Source organism: Pinus tabuliformis, chromosome 8, assembly GCF_031772625.1.
Source record: "Pinus tabuliformis cultivar Carrire ecotype Pingquan chromosome 8, CPIR1, whole genome shotgun sequence".
Lineage (NCBI taxonomy): Eukaryota > Viridiplantae > Streptophyta > Pinopsida > Pinales > Pinaceae > Pinus > Pinus tabuliformis.
Genome location: NC_142294.1, coordinates 1,824,591,297 through 1,824,617,399, shown reverse-complemented (window position 1 = coordinate 1,824,617,399; position 26,103 = coordinate 1,824,591,297). Strand labels below are relative to the sequence as shown.

The 26,103-nt window shown below is 39.1% G+C and overlaps 1 protein-coding gene across 3 annotated transcripts in view; it reads left to right on the top strand.

Moving 5' to 3' along the window:
- Positions 1-26,103, top strand: part of LOC149243563 (octanoyltransferase) — a 106,313-nt gene that overhangs the window by 63,234 nt on the left and 16,976 nt on the right. For all 3 annotated transcript variants that reach the window (XM_089374565.1, XM_089374566.1, XM_089374564.1), the window contains exons 2-3: positions 18,502-18,552; positions 18,703-18,778. In XM_089374565.1, coding sequence (XP_089230691.1) covers positions 18,502-18,552; positions 18,703-18,778 — 127 coding nt within the window. The remainder of the gene's footprint in view (positions 1-18,501; positions 18,553-18,702; positions 18,779-26,103) is intronic.

Here is a 26,103-nt window from a genome sequence, read left to right as displayed (position 1 = left end):
GTCCCCAAAGATTGTAACCATTGGACTCCTAATACATCATCTGTACCACCCATTGGAATGGAAAGCATTGGACTGTTCAATACGTATTCCCCCATGGTTAGATTGATATTATGTCATTTCCCTGAGCAATTTATAGTTCATCAATTTGCAACCATCATTTGACACTCTAGTGTTGGGTATAGAAAGCAATTCAAATCCTTGGCTATCTTACATTGAATCACTCAGTACTAATACCTTTTTCTTCTTGATATATCCTTCTATCTTGAGAGTTTGAGGAGTGGTCATTCCCGCCAATGCATTACAAGATAAGGTCGGATTCATTTTTTTTTTTTTAGCCCCTGAGGTTAGTTCCTGGTGTACATCTTCTTCTTTTGATGTTTCTTGTTCCTTTTCTTTCTCCTCTTCACAATCTATGTAAAGTAATTTCTTCTCAACACACTTATGACATTTAGTGTATTTGTTATCACAGCTGCAACAAAGCCCTTTTGCTCTTTTCTCCTCTAGTTTTGGTGCCAACCTTGTAGGTTGTGGGAAGTTCAGAGCGACAACACTTCCATATTTATCGTTACGAGTGGTAGACCTCCTTGTTGCCATAATTTTGCTTTCAACTTTTCTTGCCACCCTGAATGCATTCCCCAATGACCAAGGTTCCCAAAGGCGAACCTCATGTTGGATGTTATCCTTTAAATTCCCTATGAAGACGTCAATCATATGCTCCTCTGGAATATCACTTATGTTGATATTCAATCTCTAGAAGTCCTCAATGTGCTCCCCAACTGAACCATTTTGTTTGAGATTTATCATTTGGGTTAAGAAGGTATTACTCTTTGATATACATAATGTGTTATCAATTCCTCCATAAGGATTGTCCAGGTGACTAGTGCTTTACGAGAACAAAGCCATTGATACCATTCAAATTGATTGGGTTCTAAATATAAAGATGCAATGTGTACTCTTTGTGTGTGTTGCACATCGTGTAGATCAAACAACTACTTCATCTGTGGTATCCATGTTATCGGATCCTTGCCATCAAACTTCTTCATATCTATCTTTGGAATGTGGTTAGTCTTCAACCCATTGTTGGAGTCTCTAAAATCATAATTCACATTACTTTTGTCCTCATCCTTATTTTCAGGGAATACCTTGTCACCAGTAGGAAGACTTTCTTGCAGCAACTATGTCAAACCTTCCTTCAACCCTTCCATCTTGACATTCATCATCGCTTCCATGTCTGCTTTTAAACCATCCTTCAAAACTCCCATGTCCCCTTTTATTGTTGCTTTTAAATCATCTAATTTATTTTTGGTTGCTCTTTGTGAGAGTTAAATCTGTTGAACTTCGTCTCGTAATTTTGATATATCTTGTTGCATTTCTTCCTCTTCTTTAGGTGTCATAGTAGAGCTTTTAATTGGCTTGCTAGGTGTATCCATTTGTTTGTTGCGAGGCATATTGGAACCAAATAATGATATCTATGCTTCAGTATACTCCTTGAATCACTTAAAACTGATTTTTCAAACAAAAATTAAGCAAATTTTAAAAAATATACATCTTTTTTTTTTTTTTGGAGCTTGATCTTGAAATTGTGGCTTCCAAAGGTCTGAAACTTCGTCCTGAGGTAGTTTTCTGAGTCTTCTTTCCAACCCCACAAGTTAGACTGGAATTGGATTCTTCAAGAGAACACTATACCAAATTTCCCATGATGACTTGATTATGGACTTGTTTAGTATAGAGAACTTGTACGGACTACCATGTGTCACTATTTTGACCTTTGGCCCTGAAATTTGTCCCCAAGAAACTACAACCTGTGCACTTTAGTCACATTTATGCAATTCAAATCCGATGCTTGAAGAGAAAGTTATGAAGATTTTCCCTAGGTCACTTGTTTGAGACTGAATTCTGGAGGATGCAAAAACCCTAAATTCCTTGGACCATATCTCCGAAAATAGAGTGAACCAAGATCTGGATTTTTTACATGAAGTTTACTAAGATTTCGACTCCACATGGTAAAATTTTATGCTTTTGAAGCCTCGTAGAAAGAAAGTTATAGCGAAAATGCCAAAATGACCTATTTGAAGCAGCAAAACCCTGGGATATAAAGCTCCAATTGTTGATAAATCTATAGGGCATTAGTTAGGATGATTTCTACTTCTATGATAATTGCTTGTGATATCTTTTTATTTTATCTTACTTATTAGCCACTTCTCTTATTATTATGTTTGTTCATATCATCATACAACTACCAAAACAAGAAGAACAATAGTACAGAAGAACACAGGATATAGGCTGCAAGCCAAGGCCAAAACCTTGCCACTTAAGAGCAAAACTCATAAATCTCTTCTCTTCTTATAGATTCTTCAATTGACGAATTCCAAGACCTCTAGACCAAGACTAACACCCTTCCAAGACCAAGACTAACACCCTTCCAAGACCAAGGTAAACCCAGTGAAATCTCTTACAACAACACAACTTCGATCCCCAGCAACAGAATTTTGGCTTCTACTGCAAGTCTGAAATTTTTGGTCCTCCCAACAGTGGTTGCTTCCACATGTGTGCGCTTATTTTGGCCTTCCAAGACTTCTTTAGACCTTCACTTGACTTTATTTCTCTTCTAGGTCTTGAGGATGACCTAATGAGCCCTCGTTCGACCTTCTTTCTACACTTCTTCCAAGTTCGAGTTTGCAACAACAAAACCCTAACCCAACAATAGAAACCCTAGCTTCCTTCCTTCGCATGTGTGAGGAGAGAGAGAGAAAATAGCCCAAACACTTGATCTTTGTCCTCCTCCTTCCTTTGCTAGCCTCTTTCTTCTTCTTCTTCGCTCACTTGATGAGAGAATGAATTGTGTCTCTAGGAGGTCGAGTTCCCTCCTATATATAGGCTTCCAAGGTGGATGAAGTTCCTCAAATTAGGCCGACTTCTTTGCTGGCAGACCGACTTGGCCTTGGAGGGTTTCTTGACACTTTAAAATACAAAAATAATTCTTTTTACAAGTTACAATGTGCCCGAAGGGGTCTTCAACATATGACAATGACTCTTTTGACTTCTTGACCTAGGACAAACCCTAGAAGCACTCAATGGGTGCTTGACCTCTAAAATAAAAGACCTTGAGCATGAAACCCATGCTCCAAAAATAACAATAATAATTTTTCTTTCATTTTACATTATACAAGAATCAAAATTACTTTTCATATTTATGAAAACCGAACCTAGTTACACATTTTTCAACACCGATACCCAATGTTATGTAACCATATCACAAAAAATAAGCCTCTTTGAGGGGGGAAACCTCCTTTTACATCACATAAATGAATAATTCTTGGATGATTCAAATGACAAGACCTCCTTGGTGTATATAGGAGCCTAAGTGGTCAAAATATAATTAGGGCCTACATAACATAATGGTGTAAAGGCAAAACGATAACAATAATGGGCATCTATGGGGTACAACAATAACAATGTAGGGGCTACACTAGTATTATAGGGACCTAACAACTGATGATGAAGTGTGCCCACTCTAGTCCACTAAACAAGTTGCTCTATTTATCTCCTTAATGCGGTCAATTGGCCTTTTAGATATTTTCAGCAAACTACCTCATATGTCTCCTTAACTAATGCATGCGTACCAATCAACTGAAGCATGCACCTAGTCGACTGAACACTGCTCCTCATTAAGCTCTCCATGTGTCACCTCACTCCCAAAGTAATGCATGCATCCTAGTTACGTCTAATTGACTCAAGCACACACCCTGTCAAGTCCAGCACGTGCCACATCACTCCAACCCATGCATGTGCCTTGATCTTGTTGCCACCTGTCACTCATAAAAGAGACTGCTGTGTGTCACCATTGAAGCTGCCACGTGACACTTCCCATGTCACAAGTCACTCTGCAAGGCTAATTGCTAACAATAGGAAATCTTTGCATGTCAATGTAATTAGGCTCATCAGAGTCGGTTTCCTGCAAGAAATTCGAATATGTACTCATTGACTGCAAGCCTCGGAACTGTAACTGCTAAAAATAACAGTATCATGCGTGTCACTCTGGAAAAGTTCATTGGAACCATGAACTTGCAAGGATTCCATATTTGTAATCATCACTACCATGCTGGCCTCTGAACTTTGCTTCCTAAAAAGTATGAAGACTGCTAATAATAATCTCCTCCAAAATTGATAGAAAGACCTATGCAGTATCTTTGACTCTGAATCAGGATCATATCAATGAATCATCATGCATCTGAACTCCATAAGAACCTCCTCTGACACATGAAAAGCTGTCTCTGGAAACTAAGTCTGAGCACCAACTAGATGAAGACCTCTAGATTTGCAACGGAGCAAATATGGGGGTTAACACTACTATGCCCTCCCCAATGTTAGTTAGCTGATCAAATTCTTGGTTACGAGTTCAAAGAATTTGGTAGAACTCTTCTGATTCAAAATGTTTAATGTCTACTAGGATTCTATAAACCAAACATGAAAGGCAGGCTGTTAAAATTGGCAACTAGGGCCAAATTCCACCATAGGACAACTCATATGATGGAGATGATTATTGTATTGGATTTCTCTCTTCGAGAGGTACAATTTTGATATAAAGATCGTCTCATTCTGACAAGCAGAAATGGGATTTTGAATTTATTCATTCTCATGGACAAATTGTCCAAGTCGACCTCAGTGAAATGTAGGCTCATGAATCCCAATGGATGTGTCTCTTGACCTTCAACGAAGTGTATAAATAGAAGTGACCCTTCTTTCATTTGGACATCACTCATCTCATCACATCATCTTCTCTGTCCTCTCTTGATTGGTTCGTACAACTTGGAGGCTCTCTTATTCACACACGTGGAAGGAAGACAGATTTCTGTACTCGTTTTGATTCTTGAAGGCCGGAAATTTCAGGACTAGGGCATGTGTTGACCAACAATATTTGACCAACGTTGACTTCTGTTTTGGGGGCAGTGTTTCGATTTTTGCAGATCACATTCTTTGGCACAAATTTCAAAGTGATTGGAGACTGTTTGACCGAGTTGACTGTTGCACTGACTTTTTGGTATGACCGCAGAACAACATACTTTGATTGGGTTGACCAAGCTTGTTTTGGGTTGACTTTGATCTTCTTTGGAGGCCACATTCTTTTGTTGTTGACCAAGCTAATAGGAGGACGTTTTGGGGCAGCTTTGGCCACCATTGACTTTCTGGTTAGGGTTGCATTGACTGCTGATTTGACTACTGATTTGGCAGATTTGTTTTGGGCATGTATTTCAATATTTGTACCCTCTCTCTCTTTGCTGAACTATTGAAGAATAATAAGAAGATTTGATCAAAGGGTTACCCCACATTGGGGTTTGTCCCTGACATCCACCATGTCTTGTGTCCTCTTGTCTTGGCTTGTCTTGGCTTGTCTTCTGCACATTTTTTTATGTTCTATTTGCATTTACTGTCAATGTGTTTAAGTTAATGTGATTGCTACTGAAGATAATTGGAAATTGTCATTGCGCTGATAAGGAACATTGAAGTAAATTGTGCTAAAGCATAAAACATACCAATTTCATCTAAAATTAACATGGTATCAGAGCTCAGGTGAAGACAAAGCCCAAACAAGAGTGAAGCAAAGCAATCACTAAGGGAAGTTGTTGGACAAGGACCTGGAACTAGTCCCAATGATGACTACATCTTTCTTCAAATCCAGCACAAGCTTAAGAACAAATCCGACTATCATGTGTGGAAGATGACTTTGGATTTGACATTAGAAGAAAATGATGCCATGGACTATGTCAAAGGAAGAATAACAAAGCCTCCTTCAAATGCATCCGTTGTTGCACAAACCAAGTACAAGAAAGGTGAGGTTAAAGCTAAGAAGATTATTGTTGATTCCATTCATAAACCTTTGGTTGCTTATATTTCTGATTTGGAAACATCTAAGGAGATGTATGAAAAGCTGGTTGGGATGTTCAAACTTCAAAGTAAACAATGCAAATCAAATTCTCTCTCTTAAGAACAAATTGAAAGATATCAAGATGGATAGAGGGGAATCCATCCAATCCTACTTCATGAGGATTATTGAGATCAAGAATGATCTCCTGAGTCCTATCTATTGGTGAAGTCACTGGTGACAAAGAGCTCTCTCTTATTGCACTTGGGGGACTTACAAGAGATTGGGATGTGTTCAACACTACCATCTTCATCAATGATAAGATTCCGAGATTTGATGAACTATTGGCCAGATGCACTCAAGAAGAAATAAGGATGATGGAAAGAGACAAGCCCTCAAATGGAAACAATCATACCGCCTTCTCTGCTCATTCTAAGAGAAGGAACAATCCTGGTCCAAGGAATCAAGGACAAGGGTTCAAGTTGGGATTCAAAGAAGGAAGGAAAGGAAGGTGCTTCAATTGCAACAGGTTTGGCCACTTCGCTAGAGAGTGTCCTCATAAGAAGGATACTCCAAGAGATGATGACAACAATAACAACAACTCCAAGGGCAATGACAATCAAAGGAACAACAGGTTCAATAACAAAGGAAAGAGGAATGTTCCCGCTGCTTGAAATGGAAATGGTCGTCCTCCCAAGAAGTCGAGAAACTCCAGGTATGAAGAAGTTAATGTTGTAAAGCAAAAATAATTTTATCTTATTTCTACCCTCTCCACCACCTCTCCTCTGGATACATTGGACCATTGGTTGATTGATAGTGGTGCCTCAAGGCACTTCACTGGGTACAAAGAAGTTCTCTCAAACTTGGTTGAAAAGAAGACAAATATGGATTATTAGAATATTTCTATTTAGTATTTAATGCTCAGTCTTTTAGCTGTTGCTATTTGTATTCTTTTAGCAGTTTCTTAGATGAAACTGTTTGTTTCCATATTCTACATAGAAACCTAATGTTTCTATTATTGTAAATATCTTTGTATTATCATTGAGCTGTTTGCTCATTTCTAATTAATTCATTCGATATTCTTTTATGGTATCAGAGCACAGGGATTTTTTTTCGAAATAATTTTTCATAGTTTGAAAAATTCAGGAGTTCATTTCGAAACTGCTCTCAGGGTCTGTAGATCTCTTGATCAGCTATCCTCTTCGTATCCTAATCTCTTGAGTTCCTTCATTCCTTTCTAAGGTCGAGCCCTCTGTAAGCCAGGTAGCCTTCACTGAGTCTTAGCCTCGGCTTTGCTCACTGTGATAAAAGCTTACAGTCGTCAATCTCGATACAGAAAGGGATTCTTCTCCTGCATTATCATTTTATGAGGAATTAACTTTGTGGCGGAATCGTGAAATTGCTTTGAAATTAAAATCCGGCATTTAGAATCCAGGGGCAGCAGTCTATTTGTCGGTTGAACAGTTTATTTTGTTTGAAGCCTTGTTGTCTCATCGTGGCACTTGAACCCTAGCCACTGAGCATATTAGTGTTCGCTGCGAGGAATCCTCATTTAACGTCTCAGCTGAGGATTTGTTTTGCCACACGGGAACGTGGCAACACAGTCTACACGCCCGACGCCCACTCGGTCTTCGCCACACGGGAATTGCACGCCCGAAACATATCAAGTTATGGTAATGTCAATCTATTGACTGTCTCCACAGTCTTCACCACACGGGAATCGCACGCCGGAAACATATCAAGTTACAGTAAGCGGAAGCGGTGAGCGGAAACCGAAGATTGAAGTGTTTGCGTCACCATTTTGGCTCACGTATTTTGGCTCGTGTATTCCACAGATCGAGATCTTCCAGTGATTTAAGCCCCGCTTGTATCACGCGACGGGATTTTCCAGATTATAGTGACGGCATTGAAAATATCTGGCATTTTCACGTAAAGGTATTTTCCAGATTCACGTGTTTGCTTAGCAATTGGATTAAAGTTTATTGTGATTTTATTTGAAGCGGTGGGACCAGAATAGCATCACAATTATTTTTGAAGTGGGATCAAAACAGCATCACAGTTATCATCAGTGCACGTGATCAAACCAGCATCACAGTTATCTTTAAAGTGGCGTGATCAGATCTGAGTTATTTTTTCTTTTGGTCTAGTGTTTTTGATCTGGTGCACTGATACAGATCTGAGTAATTTTTTGTGTGCAAGCCTATTTCTTTCACAACAGAATTTGTTAAGGTTTGGTACAGTCATCTTGAAAGAAGATTTTTAAGCAGGCAGCTACACTTTTTTGTGTGTCAGACTTCTGTATTGACTTTGGGAAAATGGCCACGCTCACCAATCTGATGTTAGAAGGAAATCAACGCTTTAATGGCAGCAACTATAACATTTGGAAACAAAGAATGCTGACCATTTTTGAATACAGGCGTCTTGATCAGCTCATTTTGGGCAAAGAGCCTCGTCCCGGTACAGCTGGTACCGATCAAGATAAATTTGATGATCGAAATCGGGAGGCTGTTATGCTTCTCAAGCTCTCTGTCGCTGATGATCAGTTACTACAGATTCCTTCTGGCAAGACTGCTGCCGAAATCTGGCAACAGTTGAAAGAACTGCACGAGACATCTGACAAAAGCAGAGCATTTTTTCTCAAAAATCAGTTGTTCTCGATCATGATGGATGAACATATGTCTTTACAGGAACATCTCAACAAAATTAAAGACATTCGAGATCAGCTCGAAGCCATTGGTCGGACCATGGAGGAAGAAGATATGGTAGTCATTACTCTGAAAAGTCTATCGAAATCTTATGAACACTTCATAGAAACACTCAACATTACAACCACAAATGTTGATCTGAAGTTTCCAGATTTATGTACCAAACTTCTGCAGCAGGATCGGTGGAAACAGCAGTTTGGTAGTGGTGCTTCATCAGTGCCCTCGGAAAATGCATTTGCTGCAAAATACCAGTCCTCTCAGTCTTTTCAGCAGAAAGGCTCTCCTCAGCCTTTTGATCCTGCTAGGAAGAAAAGTGTGCAGTGTAATTATTGTCACAGGTTCGGTCACATGAAGAAAGATTGCCGACAGAGGATTGCTTCTGAACAGAAGAAACAGGGAGGGCCAAATCAGACAGCGAATGTTGCAGAACATTCCGAGCAGACAGATTCTGCCTTTTACGCCTTTATGGCTAAAAGGTCTTCAGAACATGTTCCTTCCTCTGCATGGTACATTGATTCTGGTGCATCACGCCACTTCTCTCACAGACGTGACTGGTTTATTGACTTCTCACCTTTCAGTGATTCAGTGGTATTTGGTGGAGGTGAAAAGTACAATGTAGCTGGCAGGGGTACAGTTCAAATTCAGTCTGGTGGACGCACGCTCATATTTCTAAATGTATACTATGTTCCTGGTATGGAGATTAATCTGCTATCTGTCAGCCAGATTATGAGGAATTCTCCTCAGCTTGATGTTGTGTTCAGTGCACACAAGTGCTCCATCATTGACAGGGAGACCAGTCTAACAATTGCTGTTGGCCTAGAGGACCATGGTCTATACAGGCTACTTGACACCGGTGACTTTCCAGAAGTGGCTCTAGCAGCACGTGTCTCTCCCATCAGCACTCTATGGCATCAGCGATATGGGCATCTAAATATGCAGTATCTCTCTCAGCTCTCTCGGGAGGGACTTGTGTCAGGATTACCTGATATTCAGACTCAGCAGTTGGGGGTATGCAGCGCCTGTCAAGCGGGAAAGCAACATCGGTCTTCATTCAAAAATGGAGAATCTTGGCGCGCATCTAAGGTACTTCAGTTACTTACTTCATGCTGATATTTGTGGTCCTATGAATACAGCTTCTATCACTGCTTGCAAATATTTTTTACTTATTGTAGATGACTTCAATAGAAAGATGTGGGTGTATTTTTTAAAAAATAAATCTGATGCTCTTAGTACCTTTCAGAAGTTTAAAACCTTAGTTGAAAAAGAATCTGGTTGTAATATCATGACCCTTAGGACCGACAATGGGGGGAATTTTGTTCCTCAGCTTTTGCCAACTTCTGTGATATTCATGGCATCAAACGTCAATTAACCACACCTTACACTCCCCAGCAGAACAGTGTTGTCGAGCGTCGCAACCGCACAGTTGTTGAAATGGCTCGCTCCATGTTACAACACAGGAGTGTTCCAAATTCTGGGCTGAAGCAGTATTTACTGCTGTTTACCTTCTTAACCGATCACCTACTCAGGCTGTTAAAGGGAAGACTCCTGAAGAAGTTTGGTCTGGTCGTAAGCCTAAGATCAGTCATCTCAAAGTATTTGGCTCAGTTGCATATGTTTGGATTCCATCTGCTAAGCGCTCTAAGTTGGATTCCAAAAGCCAGAAACTCATGATGACATGTTACAATGATCATCACAAGGCCTATAGGCTGATAGATATAGCCACTGGTCGTCTTAGCTTCAGTCGAGATGTAGTATTTGATGAAGACAGAGGATTCTTTCAGTCTTCTTCTTCTGAGCAGCGTTCTGAGGATCAACCTCACAGTGTTCTTCTTCCAGTCGGTCCACCTGATGGGAGGGATGATGTAGCATCAGTATTTGATAATACTCTATCTGAGCTTCCTCCAGAAGCTAACCCTCCTCTTGCTGTCCCTATTGCTCTTGAGCCTTCTCCACCTCCTCCTGATATTGGTTCCTCTACTCCTGATATTGGTTCTTCGCCTAAATGGTCGGCTAAAACCATAGGTGATCTCCGGGATGATGAGCTCCTTGAAGGTAGAACTTCTAGACATAAGAACAGACAACAGTCTACAGTCAATTTTGCTCTTATGGCTAACCTACACAATATTTTTGAGCCTCAAACCTATTCAGAGGCTAAGGGTACATCTAAGTGGGAACAGGCTATGGAAACCGAATTCCAGAGTCTTCAGAAGAATCACACCTGGACACTTTCTGATCTTCCTGCCGAAAAAAAGCCCATAGGCTGCAAATGGGTGTATAAAGTGAAATACAAAGCTGATGGAACCATAGACAAGTATAAAGCTCGTCTTGTGGCTCGAGGGTTCTCACAGAAGGAAGGCATCGATTATGAGGAGACTTTTGCTCCTACAACCAAGATGAGTACCATAAGGCTTGTTCTTGCCCTAGCAGCTCAGTTCAATTGGAAAGTTCATCAGATGGATGTAAAGAGTGCTTTCCTAAATGGTGATCTTCAAGAAGTATACATGACGCAGCCTCCAGGATTCAAGGTTGCTGGTCAAGAACAGAAAGTGTGTCGGTTAGCTAAAGCAATCTATGGATTGAAACAAGCTCCTCGGGCTTGGTACATGAAAATTGATCAGTACCTGACAGATCAGGGTTTTCAGCGGAGCCCATCTGATGCAAACCTGTATATCAAGCATACTGGTGATGATATCTTGTTTGTGGTTGTCTATGTGGATGACCTTATCATTACTGGCAGCTCTGCACATTTGATCCATGGGATCAAACAAGATCTATGCAGAACTTTTGAGATGACAGACTTGGGACTTCTTCATTACTGTCTGGGGGTTGAAGTTTGGCAGACTGAAAATCAGATCTTTCTCTCTCAGTCCAAGTATGCCAAAAATCTTGTGGAAAGGTTCAGAATGCAGGATTGCAAACTGGCCACGACTCCTATGGAACCAGGGCTCAAACTTTCAGCACAGTCACCCTCTTCCCTTGTGGATGAAACTTTATTCAGGCAATTAGTGGGTAGTCTCATCTATCTTACTGCTACCAGACCTGACATTAGTTTTGCAGTAAGCTACATTTATCGCTTTATGTCAGCTCCTAAAGCTGATCATTGGATAGCAGCAAAGCGGGTGCTACGATATGTGCGTGGTACTTCTGATTATGGCCTCTTATATACTCGCAGCTCCAATCCTATTCTCAGTGGCTACACTGACTCTGACTGGGCCGGTTCGGTTGATGACCGTAAATCTACAGTTGGGTATGTGTTTAGTCTAGGATCTGGTGCTGTTACTTGGACTAGTAAGAAGCAACAGGCAGTGGCTCTCTCCTCAACAGAAGCAGAGTATCGGGGAGCAGTTAAGGCATCCTGTGAGGCAGTTTGGCTTCGTCGTATGCTTGCAGATATGCATGTTTTCTAGACAGGGCCTACTTCTTTGTTTTGTGATAATCAGGGAGTGCTCAAACTTGCCAAGAATCCAGTCTTTCATGAACGAACAAAGCATGTGGAAACTCATTGCCACTACATTCGCCAGCTGGTTGAAGACGGCTCAGTTCAGTTGCAATATGTTCCCACAACAGAGCAGCCCGCCGACATTTTCACCAAGCCTCTTGGTCCTGATAAATTTGTAAAATTCCGAGGGTCTATTGGTGTTGTAAATAGATTGAGCATTAAGGGAGGGTATTAGAATATTTCTATTTAGTATTTAATGCTCAGTCTTTTAGCTGTTGCTATTTTTATTCTTTTAGCAGTTTCTTAGATGAAACTGTTTGTTTCCATATTCTACATAGAAACCTGATGTTTCTATTATTGTAAATATCTTTGTATTATCATTGAGCTGTTTGCTCATTTCTAATTAATTCATTCGATATTCTTTTAGATTATACTTGGGGATAATGCCACTTGTCCCGTGAAAGGAATTGGGACTGTTACTCTTCACTTAAATCAAGGTCAAACCATCAACTTACAAGAAGTGCTATATGTACCTGATCTGAAAAAGAACTTAGTTTCTATTTTTGTGATGGAAGACAAAGGTTTTAAGGTGACATTCATTGATGGGAAGGTTCGTGTCTGGCAAAGTAACCCAAGAGATGCATTCACTCTTGGATTCAGGGTTGAAGGTCTCTATCAAGTTGGAGGGAGTTTGTTGGGAGCAATGACTTGTGAATCGTGATACTTCTCTTCAATCTGAATTATGGCACTGGAGATTTTCTCACCTTCATTTCAAAGCCCTACCCAATGTAAGGAAGATGGTCACAGGGATGCTCGAATTCAACTTAAATCATGAAGGTGTTTGTCAGGGATGTGAAGCTGGAAAACATACAAGGGGACCATTTGCCTCAAGTGAGGCTCAAACCACTAATATTTTTCTATTGGTCCATTATGATCTATCAGGTATGTTGCTCATGACATCCTTGGGTGGATATTTGTTTTATGCTATTTTTGTGGATGACTTATCTCGCAAAACATGGATCTATTTTTAAAGAAGAAGGATGAAGTATTCAAGTGGTTCCGCTCTTTCAAAGCCTTGGTCGAGAATCAAAAAGGGAATAAGATCAAAATATTGAGGATCGATAATGGTACCGAATATGAGTCAAATGAATTCAAAGGCTATTGTAGAGAAGCTGGAATTAAGAGGGAGACCACTACAACATATACTTTTGAACAAAATGGTGATGCCGAAAGGAAGAATCGTACTATAATAGAAGTGACCTGTGCCATGCTACATGATCAAGGTCCTTCGAAGTTCTTATGGGGAGAAGCTGCCAACTCAACTTTGTATATCCAAAACCGTTGCCCACATCAAGCTTTGGACTTTAAGACACTCGAAGAAGTTTTCATTGGTAAGAAGCCTGATGTTTCTCATTTTAGAATTTTTGGTTGTCCCGTATATTTTCATGTGCCAAAAGAGTAAAGAAACAAACTAGACGCATTTGGGAAGAAAGGAACGTTTGTGGGCTGCAGTGAAACTTCGAAGGCATATAGAATCTATGTGCTTGGTCAAAGGGAAGTAGAATTAAGTCATGATGTCACTTTCGATGAAGATTCTACTTTTAGAAAGATCCAAGATCTTCCTTTTCCTAGGAAGGACAATGATGATGTTGATGTAGAAAAGCAGGATGAACCTTCGTCTGATAAACCGACGCCTGATGTTGAAGGGCTGATGGATCACATTGATCCACCTCCTAGTGATCCCTCTACTAGAAGGAAAAGGCCTTTGTGGCTCAAAGATACTCTTGAAGATGTTGAGAAATATATTGCACTGAGGGGGGCATTTTGTGAAAGAAAGAAGCCGAATAGGTACCAAGGGTACTTAGTTGCCATGAATACCATTGTACAATCTGAGCCTTGTACATTTGTAGAAGCCGTAAAGCAACAGGTTTGGAAGGATGCGATGAACAATAAATATGAGTCGATCATGAAGAATGATGTCTGGGATGTGGTTCTTAGACCTAAGGACAAGTTAGTGGTCACTTCGAAATGGCTCTACAAGATCAAACATGGCGTTGATGGGAGTGCTGAAAAATTCAAGGCCAGATTTGTAGCCCGAGGCTTCTCTCAAAAGGAAGGAGTAGACTATGATGAGTTATTTGCACTAGTTGCCCAATATACCACCACCCGTTCGATCATAGCCCTTGCTGCCTTGCAAGGATGGAACCTACATCAGATGGACGTCAAAACTGCCTTCTTGCATGGTTTGCTTAAGGAGGAAGTATATGTGGAACAACCAAAGGGGTTCGAGGTTCAAGATTGTGAGACACATGTATGCAGGTTGAAGAAAGTCTGCTATGGGTTGAAACAAGCCCCTAGGGCTTGGTATGAGAGGATCGATAACTCTCTTATGAAGCTGGGATTTACAAGGAGTGATGTTGACCTGAACTTATACTTCAAGGTTGAAAAGGACAAACCTCTCATTCTTGTCCTTTATGTGGATGATCTCTTTCTAATAGGTGATGACCCTCTCATTCATCAATGCAAGAGGGAGTTGGCTTCCGAGTTCGAGATGGACCTAGGACTAATGCATTATTTCCTAGGGTTGGAGGTCTAGCAAAAGCTAGGTAAGATTTTCATTTCTCAAGGAAAATATATTGTGAAGTTACTTAAGAGATGTGGGATGGTGGATTGCGAGTCCGTGACTACTTCGATGGAACTCAATTTTAAGAAGCTATGTGGAAGTGCTGCTGTGCCCGAATTAGTGAACCCTTTCGAGTATCGTCAACTTGTGGGGGCCTTGATGTTTTTGGTAAACTCTCGTCCTGACATATGCTTCACTGTGAACATGTTGAGTCAATATATGGTTGAGCCTCATCACATTCACTAGATTACTGTCAAGAATCTCTTGAGATATCTTCGGGGCACAATGGACTATGGATTGAGATACAGTGCCGGGAATTTGAGGCTACATGGATATACAGATGCGGATGGGGCTGGCAGTGTGGTGGATTGTAAGAGCATGTCTAGGTGTTGCTTCTCTTTGGGGTCTGCTTCAATATGTTGGATGAGCAAGAAGCAGAAATCGGTTGCACTAAGCACCGCCGAGGCCGAATACATTGCTGCAAGTATGGCCTATTGTGAAGCAGTTTGGTTGAGGAAGCTCTTCAGTGAGCTATTTGAGCACGTGCTAGATACCACCGTGATCTTCTGTGACAACCAAAGTGGGATTCGTCTATCAGAGAATCCCGTGTTCCACGACTGCTCCAAGCACATTGATATTAGGTACCACTTTATCTGGGATATGGTACAATGGGGAGCAGTTAGGCTCCAACACATCAGGACAGATGAGCAGGTTGCAAACATTCTCACGAAGCCTTTGGGGAAGGTCAAATTCTTAACCTTTCGAGAGACTTGGAGTCGTGGAACGACCCTCTTATGAGGGTCCCGTATGAGTTGGACACAGAGCTCTGGGAGCTCCCGGGGGCGTGGGGTACTTCTTGGAGCTAGCTATGAGTGACCATATGGTGAGTGGTTCACCTTATCTTCTGATACCCCGTTATGGTTGACATGTGTGTAGGGTGAGTGGCTCACCTTCCCCTACTCAGACACATGCATGTAGGGTGAGTGGTTCACCTTCCCCTACAATTGACATATGCATAGGATGAGTGGTTCACCTTCTCTTATGGCATATGAGCAGGATGAGTGGTTCACCTTCTCCTGCTAATGCCCCGACACACATCCTACCCATAGAGTCCGAGACTCATGGGAAGTACCTCTCATCTGGCCAATGAGTTGGGAAAAGATGGTTAGGGACCATAGCACTACCAATGGACGCATTGTGTATTGCCGTACTCCCTATGACTAGGAAGCACGATGTTCAACAACTTGATCTGGGATCAAGGACTGACTTTTGTCAGTGGAGAGTGCTATGATCTTATGACTCACTCTCGATCACTTCTTCTTCATTATTACTTCATGGTTCAACAGAGCAGAACAAACCAACACAAAGCATAGCAGTTCAGGGCAGTGATGGCAGGGATGGTACATGTTGACAGGATGGCATGATGACAGAGGGATTGGCAAGTGTCATTCTCCCTAGTTGCGAGGGAGTGTAAAGATTGGAAACTAGGGCCAAATTACACCATGGGGTAACTCATATGATGGAGATTATTATTGCATTGGATTCCTCTTTTCGAGAGGTACAATTTTGATATAAAGATCATCTCATTCTGACAAGCAGAAATGGGATTTTGAATTTATTCATTCTCATGGACAAATTGTCAAGGTCGGCCTCAGTCAAATGTAGGCTCATGAAGCCCAATGGATGTGTCTCCTCACCCTCAACGAAGTGTATAAATAGAAGTGACCCTTCTCTCATTTGGACATCACTCATCTCATCACATCATCTTCTCTCTCCTCTCTTGATTGGTTCGTACAACTTGGAGGCTCTCTTCTTCGCACGTGTGGAAGGAAGACAGATTTATGGATTAGTTTTGAAGGCTGAAAATTTCAGGACTAGGGCATGCGTTGACCAATAGTATTTGACCAGCGTTGACTTATGTTTTGGGGGCAGAATTTCGATTTCTTCAGGCCGCATTCTTTGGCATGGATTTTGAAGTGATCGGGGACTGTTTGACCTAGTTGACTGCTGTCTTGACTTTCTGGTTTGACTGCAGAATTATAGCAGAGTGACTGGGTTGACCAAGCTTGATTTGGGTTGACTTTGATCCTCTTTGGAGGCCGCATTCTTCTGCTGTTGACTGAGCTGATTAGAGGACGTTTTGGGGCAGCTTTGACCACCGTTGAATTTCTAGTTAGGGCTGCATTTACTGCTGATTTGGCAGATTTGTTTTGGGCATGTATTTCTGATATTTGTACTGTCCCTCTCTCTGTTGAACTATTGAAGAATAATAAGAAGATTTGATCAAAGCGTTTCCCCACATTGGGGTTTGTCCCGGGCATCCACCACAACATGTGTCCTCTTGTCTTGGCTTGTCTTTTGCACATGTTTTTATGTTCTTTCTGCATTTACTGTCAATGTGTTTATGTTAATGTGATTTTTACTGAAGATAATTGGAAATTGTCATTGGGCTGACAAGGAACATTGAAGTAAATTGTGCTAAAGCATAGAACATACCATTGTTATCTAAAATTAACACAGGCTCTGTGGGTTGATTAGCGAAAAAACCTTATTATTACCAATGAGTTGTTCACTAATATTGTCTTACTGACCCCTTCTGCCTTAAGCTGTTGCACTCCTCGAAAAGCTGCTGATGCTTTGACCTAATTGTTTGTGGAAGTTCCTAATTTCCATGAAAAATCTGTTTCTGCTTTTCTTTCAGTATCATAAATGATCCGCCCTGCACCAGGTGTCCCTTACAGGATAAATCTTCACTGGCCCGATAAATGTTTAGCATTAGGTGGGGCTTAATGATTTTTTGGTGGCATAGATGTAGTATGGAAAGGGTAGGATAGTTACTCTTATGAGTTGAAGACTTAATTAAGACATTGTTCTATTAATTATGGTTTTGAAATGACTGGACCAAGAGATTTCTTCTATCTGTAGTTCTTGGGAAGGCACATATGCACCTACTTTTATTTTTGATAAGCATCATTGGTACAATCAGTATTGCATTATGATTATACATACTACGAGTTCTTGTTGCATGCTTATATTCTGTGTGAGTATTATCTCTCATTTACTTTCCCCACTGATTCAGACCCTAACTTTGAATGTGAACAGCTGTAGTCCACGACTCTGTGTATTGCCACTGCTTAGAGATTTAACAATTCCCGAATATCTTCTGAATTCAAGGAATACTTTTCATGTCCACTCAACAATTACTATTCTTTGTGCTTGGAGATCACATTGTGTGGGTAACATTGCATTTTATTTCTTTAACAAGTGCCTCTTGTTTTGTTGCTTCTATTGTTTTCTTATGACTTCTTGTAGATCACATTGAATCCTTAGTTTTAACTTTATGTTTTAGATCTTAGTGAATATATATTTTTTTCATTCTATAGGATTTTTTTTTGTGAAAATGCCATAACTTTATGTTGAAATAATTAATATCATGTACTTCAAACCTTGGAAAATCTATACTGCAATTTGGTTTGACTTTGAATTACTACATTCTGATTAGCTCTGCTCTCCTTGTGCTGCAATACAAGGACTCAGCATTTCTTCAACAATTTTTGATGTCATTTCCAGAAAATTATGCTTACTATTGTATCAGAAATATGTTTAAGAAATTACTAGCACACAGATTTGCTTGATACATTTGTGCCACCTTACCAACTTCTAGTGTATTCTAATTTATATTGATTATATATGCAAATGTAAGGAATGGAGATAACATGTTTCATTTTTGCTTCATTAAATGGATTGAAATCGATGAAAATTTTGCAGTTCTCCGCCCTGTGTGCATCTTGAAAGGAATGATAGGTAGATATTTTTACTTAAGATGCTCAGTATATGAATATAGCACCATTAACATTTTCACTGTTTTCAGGCAGAAAATGAAGCATCAAATAAAACATCCACACCTTCAGAAAGGGATCAGGTTACTGTCCAGAACATTTTGGTTGACAAATCTCAATTTTGTAGCTCACCTTTCCTGTAACTGCCAATTTAATACAATCGTGACTCTTTTTTCCTTTAATAGAATCTGAAAACATGCTCCATTTGCAATTAATATTTTCTTTGACTGCAGCAATTGATGGAGTGGCACGATGCCTGGGATGAATTGGATGCACAAGAGAATGCAGCTGAAAGATCTGACAGAGAAGGTATTTGTCTTATTCTTGAATTTTGCTTGTATTGATCTTAAAATTTGAGGCAAGGAATATTTGAGGTCCATGTTGGGTTGTATATGAAGGTAGTCTCTCGCAAGCTTGTACGTAATAATTGTTCATTGTGTTGATTTGGGGTAGCATCGGATGTGCTCTAGCCATGGAAATTGGTGAAGAGGTTAAAGCACATGAGATCTCCAAGACCCATAAATGGTTTGGACAGATTGTATCTAGTTTGGGAGATATTAAAATAATTAATATTTTTAATTGAGTTCCTAAGTCTAAACTTAGGAAAAATAAAATATTAATGGGTATTAATATAAAACTGGGTTAAAAGGTTCTAAAAGTCATGAATCAAGTTAAATCTAATCTTAGCCGTTGATTAGAGATTTAATCTCGGCCGTTGAAGGACCAACAAGAAAAGTATAAGAGGAGGGTTGAGGGTCAGTTGAAGATACACCAGAGTGATCAATCATTCGATTTGCTAGAGCGGGGTTGCTAAGAAAAGTCGAATCAGTGATCAACACCGAGGGGCAGTGAGTACTGGACAGAGAGGCAGAGACAATTTCGAGAGACCAGCACAGAGGCATAGAGCGAGAAGCAGCAGCTAGAGTAGGCCACACATAGCCCATCAAAGACAACGTAGAGCCCAAAGGGACTGCATCATCCACGCAGAGAGCAGCTGGAGTGACACAAAGGGTCCCAGAGTCTGCGCATTGCCCCAGAGGGCTGACGTAGAGGGGTTTGGGTCTGACACAGAGGCCAGAAGGGCCAACGTAGTGCTTCAGAGTCACTGGAGAGGGTTTCGTGGGACAGGTTTTTTGAATACCTGTCTCTGAATAGAGAGGTATTGCTGCCAGTTATTTTTCTCTGTCGGTGAGCTAGTTTGGCACCCAGTTGTACTCAAGAAAATACTGCATAATAATAAACCCTCAAAATAGCTACACCGGTTTTCCCGCATTGGGCCTTTCAGGGGACATTTGTCCAAAAAAACGGTGTCACTTGTGTGTTTGTTTTCTTTCAGCTGATGATCTGTAGATGTGGAGACTATATTGTGTTAATTTCGTTATTAATATGTTTTAAATAACTTGTTCGAATTTAACAAGTAGAAGAAATAAACCCACAAAATACAAATTAAATTTCTAACGAATAGACTTAGAAATTTCAACACATTGTTATGAATAAAATATATTAATTATAAATAATGATCATAATTGTAATAATGATTAATCAATTAGTAATCAGTGTTGAAGAGGCATTTTTAAATGGGATTGGACTTTCCATGAAGAGGCACCTCCCTAGTATATAAGTAGGCCCTCACTCTCATTTGAATCATCATTCTTACTCATACATTTTAATATATATTCTTGTATCCTCAATGTATATTTTTATATTCCAAGTCTTTTGGAGTATTTTAATGTGAAGAACGAACTTTGTTCGTTCCATTTGGTATCACAGCTGTTCGATCCTCTGACCGCTCCAGTGCTGCACAGAGCCGCGCTCCCTTATCCAGGCCCTTGGCTATAAACTCTTCGTCAACTTTATTGCTGTTACAATTCAAACGTTTCGCTACAAGTTTTTGGAGATTCTCCATTTTGCCTGAGGCCTTGGGCCATTTAAAAAAAGGAAGAAAGAAAGAATTAAAAAAAAAGAAAAAAAAGAGAGAAATTATATTAATTTTTTTTTAAAAAGAATATATATATATATATATATATATATATATATATATATATAATTGAAAAAAAAATGTTAAAACATATATATATATATATACACACACACATATATATGTTTTTTTTTAATTAAAAATAAAATCATATAAAAAAATAATGATAATAAAATAAATGTGGCCCTTGCTAGTAAGGATTAAATAAATAAATTGTGAGTAAACGGAAGAGTAGAGGCATCTCCATCAAGATTCACTCTCTAGAGTAAATACGTAGTGAAGTCTAAGACACATGCTTGACGGAAGAAGGAAATTGCTAAAAGGAATTCTGTAACTGTGGATTCCAGCATAGATTGAGTCCAAGCTTGTTCTTGAGAGAAAAAAAGTGATTGTTCAAACTCACATTGATCATTGTGGTGAATGAGGAATCTGTCTGCCAATTGAACTCTGTAGCCACTGAATATTTATGTTTTTATGACGGTTCAGACTAACATAAATTGTTGTAATGACTGAACCATGTAGTCGCTAATATTTTTGATTCCCTAACGGAAATTGCTGTAACCACAGAAGCCTATAGCCGCTGAATATTTCTGTTTTGAGTAATGAAAATCGCTGTGAAGACCAGACTTAGTAGCTGTTGAATATTTCTGTCAAGAGAAATTAGGATACGTATTACATAAGGGCCACTCATCCAAAGGGTTGCGTCCATACATTAAAGGTTATTTCGAAGGTTTTATTAAAAATATTATCAAAGGATTAAGATAAAAAGAGATTTTAAGAAAAAGGAAAATAGTTGGGCCTTCATTCTCCAAAAGTCTTGACTACATCATAATTAGTATTGGTTTTTGAAGCATTAAAATTACAAAGGGAAAAATAAAAGTCTATCAATATATTATTTCACTAAGTTGACAAGAGGACGTTAAGGAAGAGGCTGCCAAGATAAGAGTGCCTTAACAAAAACGAAAATAAAATACAATTGAAAATTGTTATCCAAATCTCCCTTATAAGTCGATTTTATTTTTGAAGTTAGTGGAAAAAAAGTTTAATTAGAGTCGAAGCACTCATTATCAGGAAGGTTAAAGGAGGGCATTGAAATAATTAAAAGGAAAAAGGCAAAGATTATTAAAGTTATAATTTTTTTTTATAAAAGAGTACCAAGTTATATAAGGTCCGTCATTTAGTTAAATATAAAGTCAAATGCAGTATGTATATATATATATATATATATATATAAACCATAAGGGTAATAAGATACTTAAAAGTGGTTGGAAGTTTTATAAGGTATTTAAATAGAAGGAAGAGTATTTGAAAAGTGTTAAGGAGAAATATTTAAGGAAAATAAATTATATATTAAATAAATAAAGAAGTGAAAATATAAAAAAAGAGAGGAGTATTGATATTAAAAAAGGGGGTCGAAAAGAGAAGTATATATATATATATATATATAAAGAAGAGAGAGAGAGTCAAAAATCGAAACAACAGAATTCATTAAGGCAATACTAAAGTCCGAAGGAATAATAAAGTTCTGAAGGTTTTGAAGAAAAAATTATGGGTTTCTTTTCAAGATGTCCTTTTTGTTCAGAAGGATATTCTAATTATCAAAAGTCATTCAGAAATCAAAACGTCGTCTGCACAAAATGTTACAAATTTTTTACTTTAGTTAAATGTCTAAGTAATATAGAAAAACAATCATTAGCAAGAAATATGAAACAATTAATGGCAACAATTAGGCAACAACATACATGTTTTAATAAGGAAATGAAGAAAACGAAATCCAAATTAAAATATAAATGTCCATCGTCACCCCTACATAACGATGTAACTCAATGTACCGAGAAAGTACAGTTGAAAGATCAAAAGAAAGATGAAATAGCCAAACTTTGGCTAAACAAGATAGTGTTACAACAAGGATATGAAGATCTTGCAGATATACATTACAAACAAGTAATGAAAAAGGACGAAGAAATTTCTCGCCTCAAGGACCACGTTGAAAACTAATCGCACAAGTTAAGAAGACTAAGGTCACAAAGAAGGAACTCAAGAAGCACTTACCAGAACAAGAAGAAGAAAATTTACGTTTAAAGAACCTTAATAAAAATTTATTAGAACAACTTAGAGATCTAAAAGATGAAAAGCTTAAAAGTCAGAACATTGAAAATAAGGTTGATGAATCAGAAACCAAAGAACTTTTACGTATGAGAAACCATAATCAAAGTCTACTCACTCAAATTAAGAAACTTAAAGATGATAAGAAATCATTAAAAGACAAGTTAGAACAACTTACTCAAGAAGAAGTATCGAAATCTCCAGTCGTAAGACTCCAAGTTGAAGATAAGGTAACGAATACCAATCTAGTGAATATCATAACTCAAGCAGAAGGCAAATTGGTTGAAGAAAAGACACACTTAGATGTTGCAGTTCAGATGATAAACATCCCAAGTGAAGGATCTGTAACCTACTCAACAACATCACCACCTGAAGTAAATCAGAATCTTGCCTCATGGTATGATAACAAAAAAAAGTCCTTATTTACATTTGAATCACAGGAACAGACATCTCAATGAATCTACGAATTCGTATCTACTATCACCCTGAACATAAACAACAAACTTATGTTCCAAAGACTACTAATGTCAACACAATTCAATGTAGTAATAACGATTCATCACAAGTTTTTAGTAATCGAAAGATTCCACAAAAGATTAATTTAGGATGGTCAGATCTTTTCTCCGTGTGACAATTTTATATATCACTTCTAGGATCATGTCAACTTGTATCAATGAATATGACAGTTCTGAGACGAGAAGACATTCCAAACAGAAAAAGAGATCAAGCATTTTCATCAGCAAGCATTGAGGACAATGCTTTTTGAAGAGAAAGACAATGTTATGAATAAAATATGTTAAATATAAATATTGATGATAATTGTAATAATGATTAGTTAATTAGTAGTTAGTGTTGAAGAGGCATGTCTAAATGTGACATGACTTTCCATGAAGAGGCACTTGCCTAGTATATAAGTAGGTCCTCACTCTCATTTGAATCATTATTCTTACTCATACATTTTAATATATATTTTTGTATCCTCAATGGAGATTTTTATATTCCAAGCCTTCTGGAGTATTTAACGTGTAGGAATTTACAAGGGTAAGTTTCTTAGAACACCAAAGGACATTGCTCACAAACAGATCACAGATCGGTACACTAGTATTCATGATGTGGTTAAAACCCCCAAAGAGGGAAACAGTCCATGGCCTGAGCCAATGCGGCCGCTTCAGGGAATTTATTAATGGAAAAGAAAGAAAATTTACATAAGCTTCTCTCATGAACGGTCACCTTACAAATGACCCTCCATGCTTTTTAAATAGAGATCTTGGACCAATCGGGTATTAAGCCACAGATCAAGTGTTGGTAATACCGAGGAGAGAATGAACCGTCAGATCACTTCATGTCTAGAACATATCGTGACCGTCAGAGTGTAAGTTACAAAAGGTACATAGTAAAGAAACACACTTTACCTAATTATACACTAGACCAAGTTATACTTAATTAACTATTTTCTATGTGTCAGAATATCCTAACATCCCCCCTTAAGAACAACTTGCAATAGGATTGAAGGATGCACAAAGATGACACAATAGAATGAAGGAGGCATTAGAGCCTATCCCCCCTTAATGACAACTTCTTGAATTCCAACGCATAAATCGAAGTTTAGTAAACTTCGCCTCTATGAGAGCCTTTGTAAAGATGTCTGCAACTTGATCATCGGTTGAACAATATTGCACTTCAAGAACATGGTCATGAATGAGCTTTCTGATGAAGTGCATGTGTAGTTCAATGTGTTTGCTGCGCTGATGTTGGACTGGATCTTTGCATAGTTGAATGGCACTTTGATTATCACACCAAAGTGTAGTCGGATGCTGCTGCTGAAAACCAAACTTTGACAGGATCTGACGAAGCCACAGGGCTTCCTTTTTAGCTTCTATGGCACCACGATACTCTGGTTCTGCTGAAGAAAGATAAATGGCACTTTGTTTCTTGCAAGCCCATGTAATAGGTCCAGAACCAAGAGTGAAGACATAACTTGCAGTAGACTTCCGATCATCAAGGTCACCAGCCCAATCGGAATCAGTGGAACCAACCAATAGAGGAGATGCTTCTGCACTGTAGTGAATCCCAAACTGGACTATACCTCGAACATAACGAAGTATTCTTTAAGCTACTTTCCAATGACTTTCATGTGTGTTTTGCATAAACTGAGCAATAAGGCCAACAACAAAGGAAAGGTCAAGATGGGTATGGGCTAGATACAAAATTTTTCCAACAAGTTGACGGTATAAGGTAGCATCAACTTCAGCAGGAGTACAAGTGACTGAAAATTTGGCTCCAGACTGAAAGGGAGAAGGGGTTGGCTTACAGTCTTCCATGTGAAAGTAGCGTAGAAGATCACATGCATACTTGGACTGGGAAAGGGAAATACCTTCTTTGGATTGCAAGACTTGAAGACCAAGAAAATAATGCAAGTGTCCTAAGTCTGTCATTTCAAACTGCTTTTTAAGGCTAGACTTCACATGGTCTATAAGGTTGGGATCACTTTCTTGGTGTAGACAATATTGTTAGAATGACAACTAGAAAAGGCAGTATCTAAAAGAAAGTTATCCATTTTGGCATACCAAGCCCGAGGGGCTTGCTTGAGACCATAAAGGGATTTCTTAAGCCGACCTACAAGGCCAGAGTCTGTTTGTATAAAGCCAGGAGGCTGTTCCATATAGATTTCTTCATGCAAGTCCCCATGCAAGAAGGCGGATTTACCATCCATCTGATGGACTTCCCATTTGAAAGAGGCAACAAGGGAAAGAACAAGGCAGATAGAGTTCATTTTGGCAATAGGGGAGAAGGTTTTGGTATAGTCAATGCCTTTAACTTGTGAAAAACCCTTAGCAACAAGACGAGCTTTATGTTTATCAACTTTTCCATCTGGTCCAAACTTGGTTCTGTAAACTCATTTGCATCTAATAAGTTTTCGTCCCTTTGGAAGAGGAGCAAGGTCCCATGTATCATTTGCCAATAGTGAACGATATTCTTCATTCATAGTTGCGTCCCAATTTGGATGGTCTGAAGCTTCTGCAAAGGTGTCAGGATCATGATTCGCTGAAGCTTGAGCCAGTAAAGAAGAGACTCTATCGAACTGAGAACATGTACGACGATGATCTGTAGGATCACTTGCAAGAGCACTTGTTGCATCTCGAGTAGCACGAACCCATTTTGGAAGCTGAGGAGCTGAAGGAGGATCCCAAGAAGGTGGGGGAGGATTGTCATCCTTGCTGTCATCATCTGAAGAAGAAATATTTTCAGAAGTAGAAGGGATAGAGAGAGGTGGCACATCCCACCGAACTAGGCTCGTAGGCCGATATATTTTCAACAAACTTTACATCTCTTCTAATGATAACATTTTTGGATTTAGGTTGAAGAAGTCTATATCCTTTGACATCTTCAGAATATCCAACAAAATTACATTTTTCACTCTTAGGTTCTAAGGCTTTATGTTTCTCATCTGGAATATGGGCCCATGCTTCACTTCCAAAAACACGAAAGTGACTTACATCTAGTTTAATTGAGCTCCATGCTTCTTCTGGAGTGATATTCTTTAAAACCT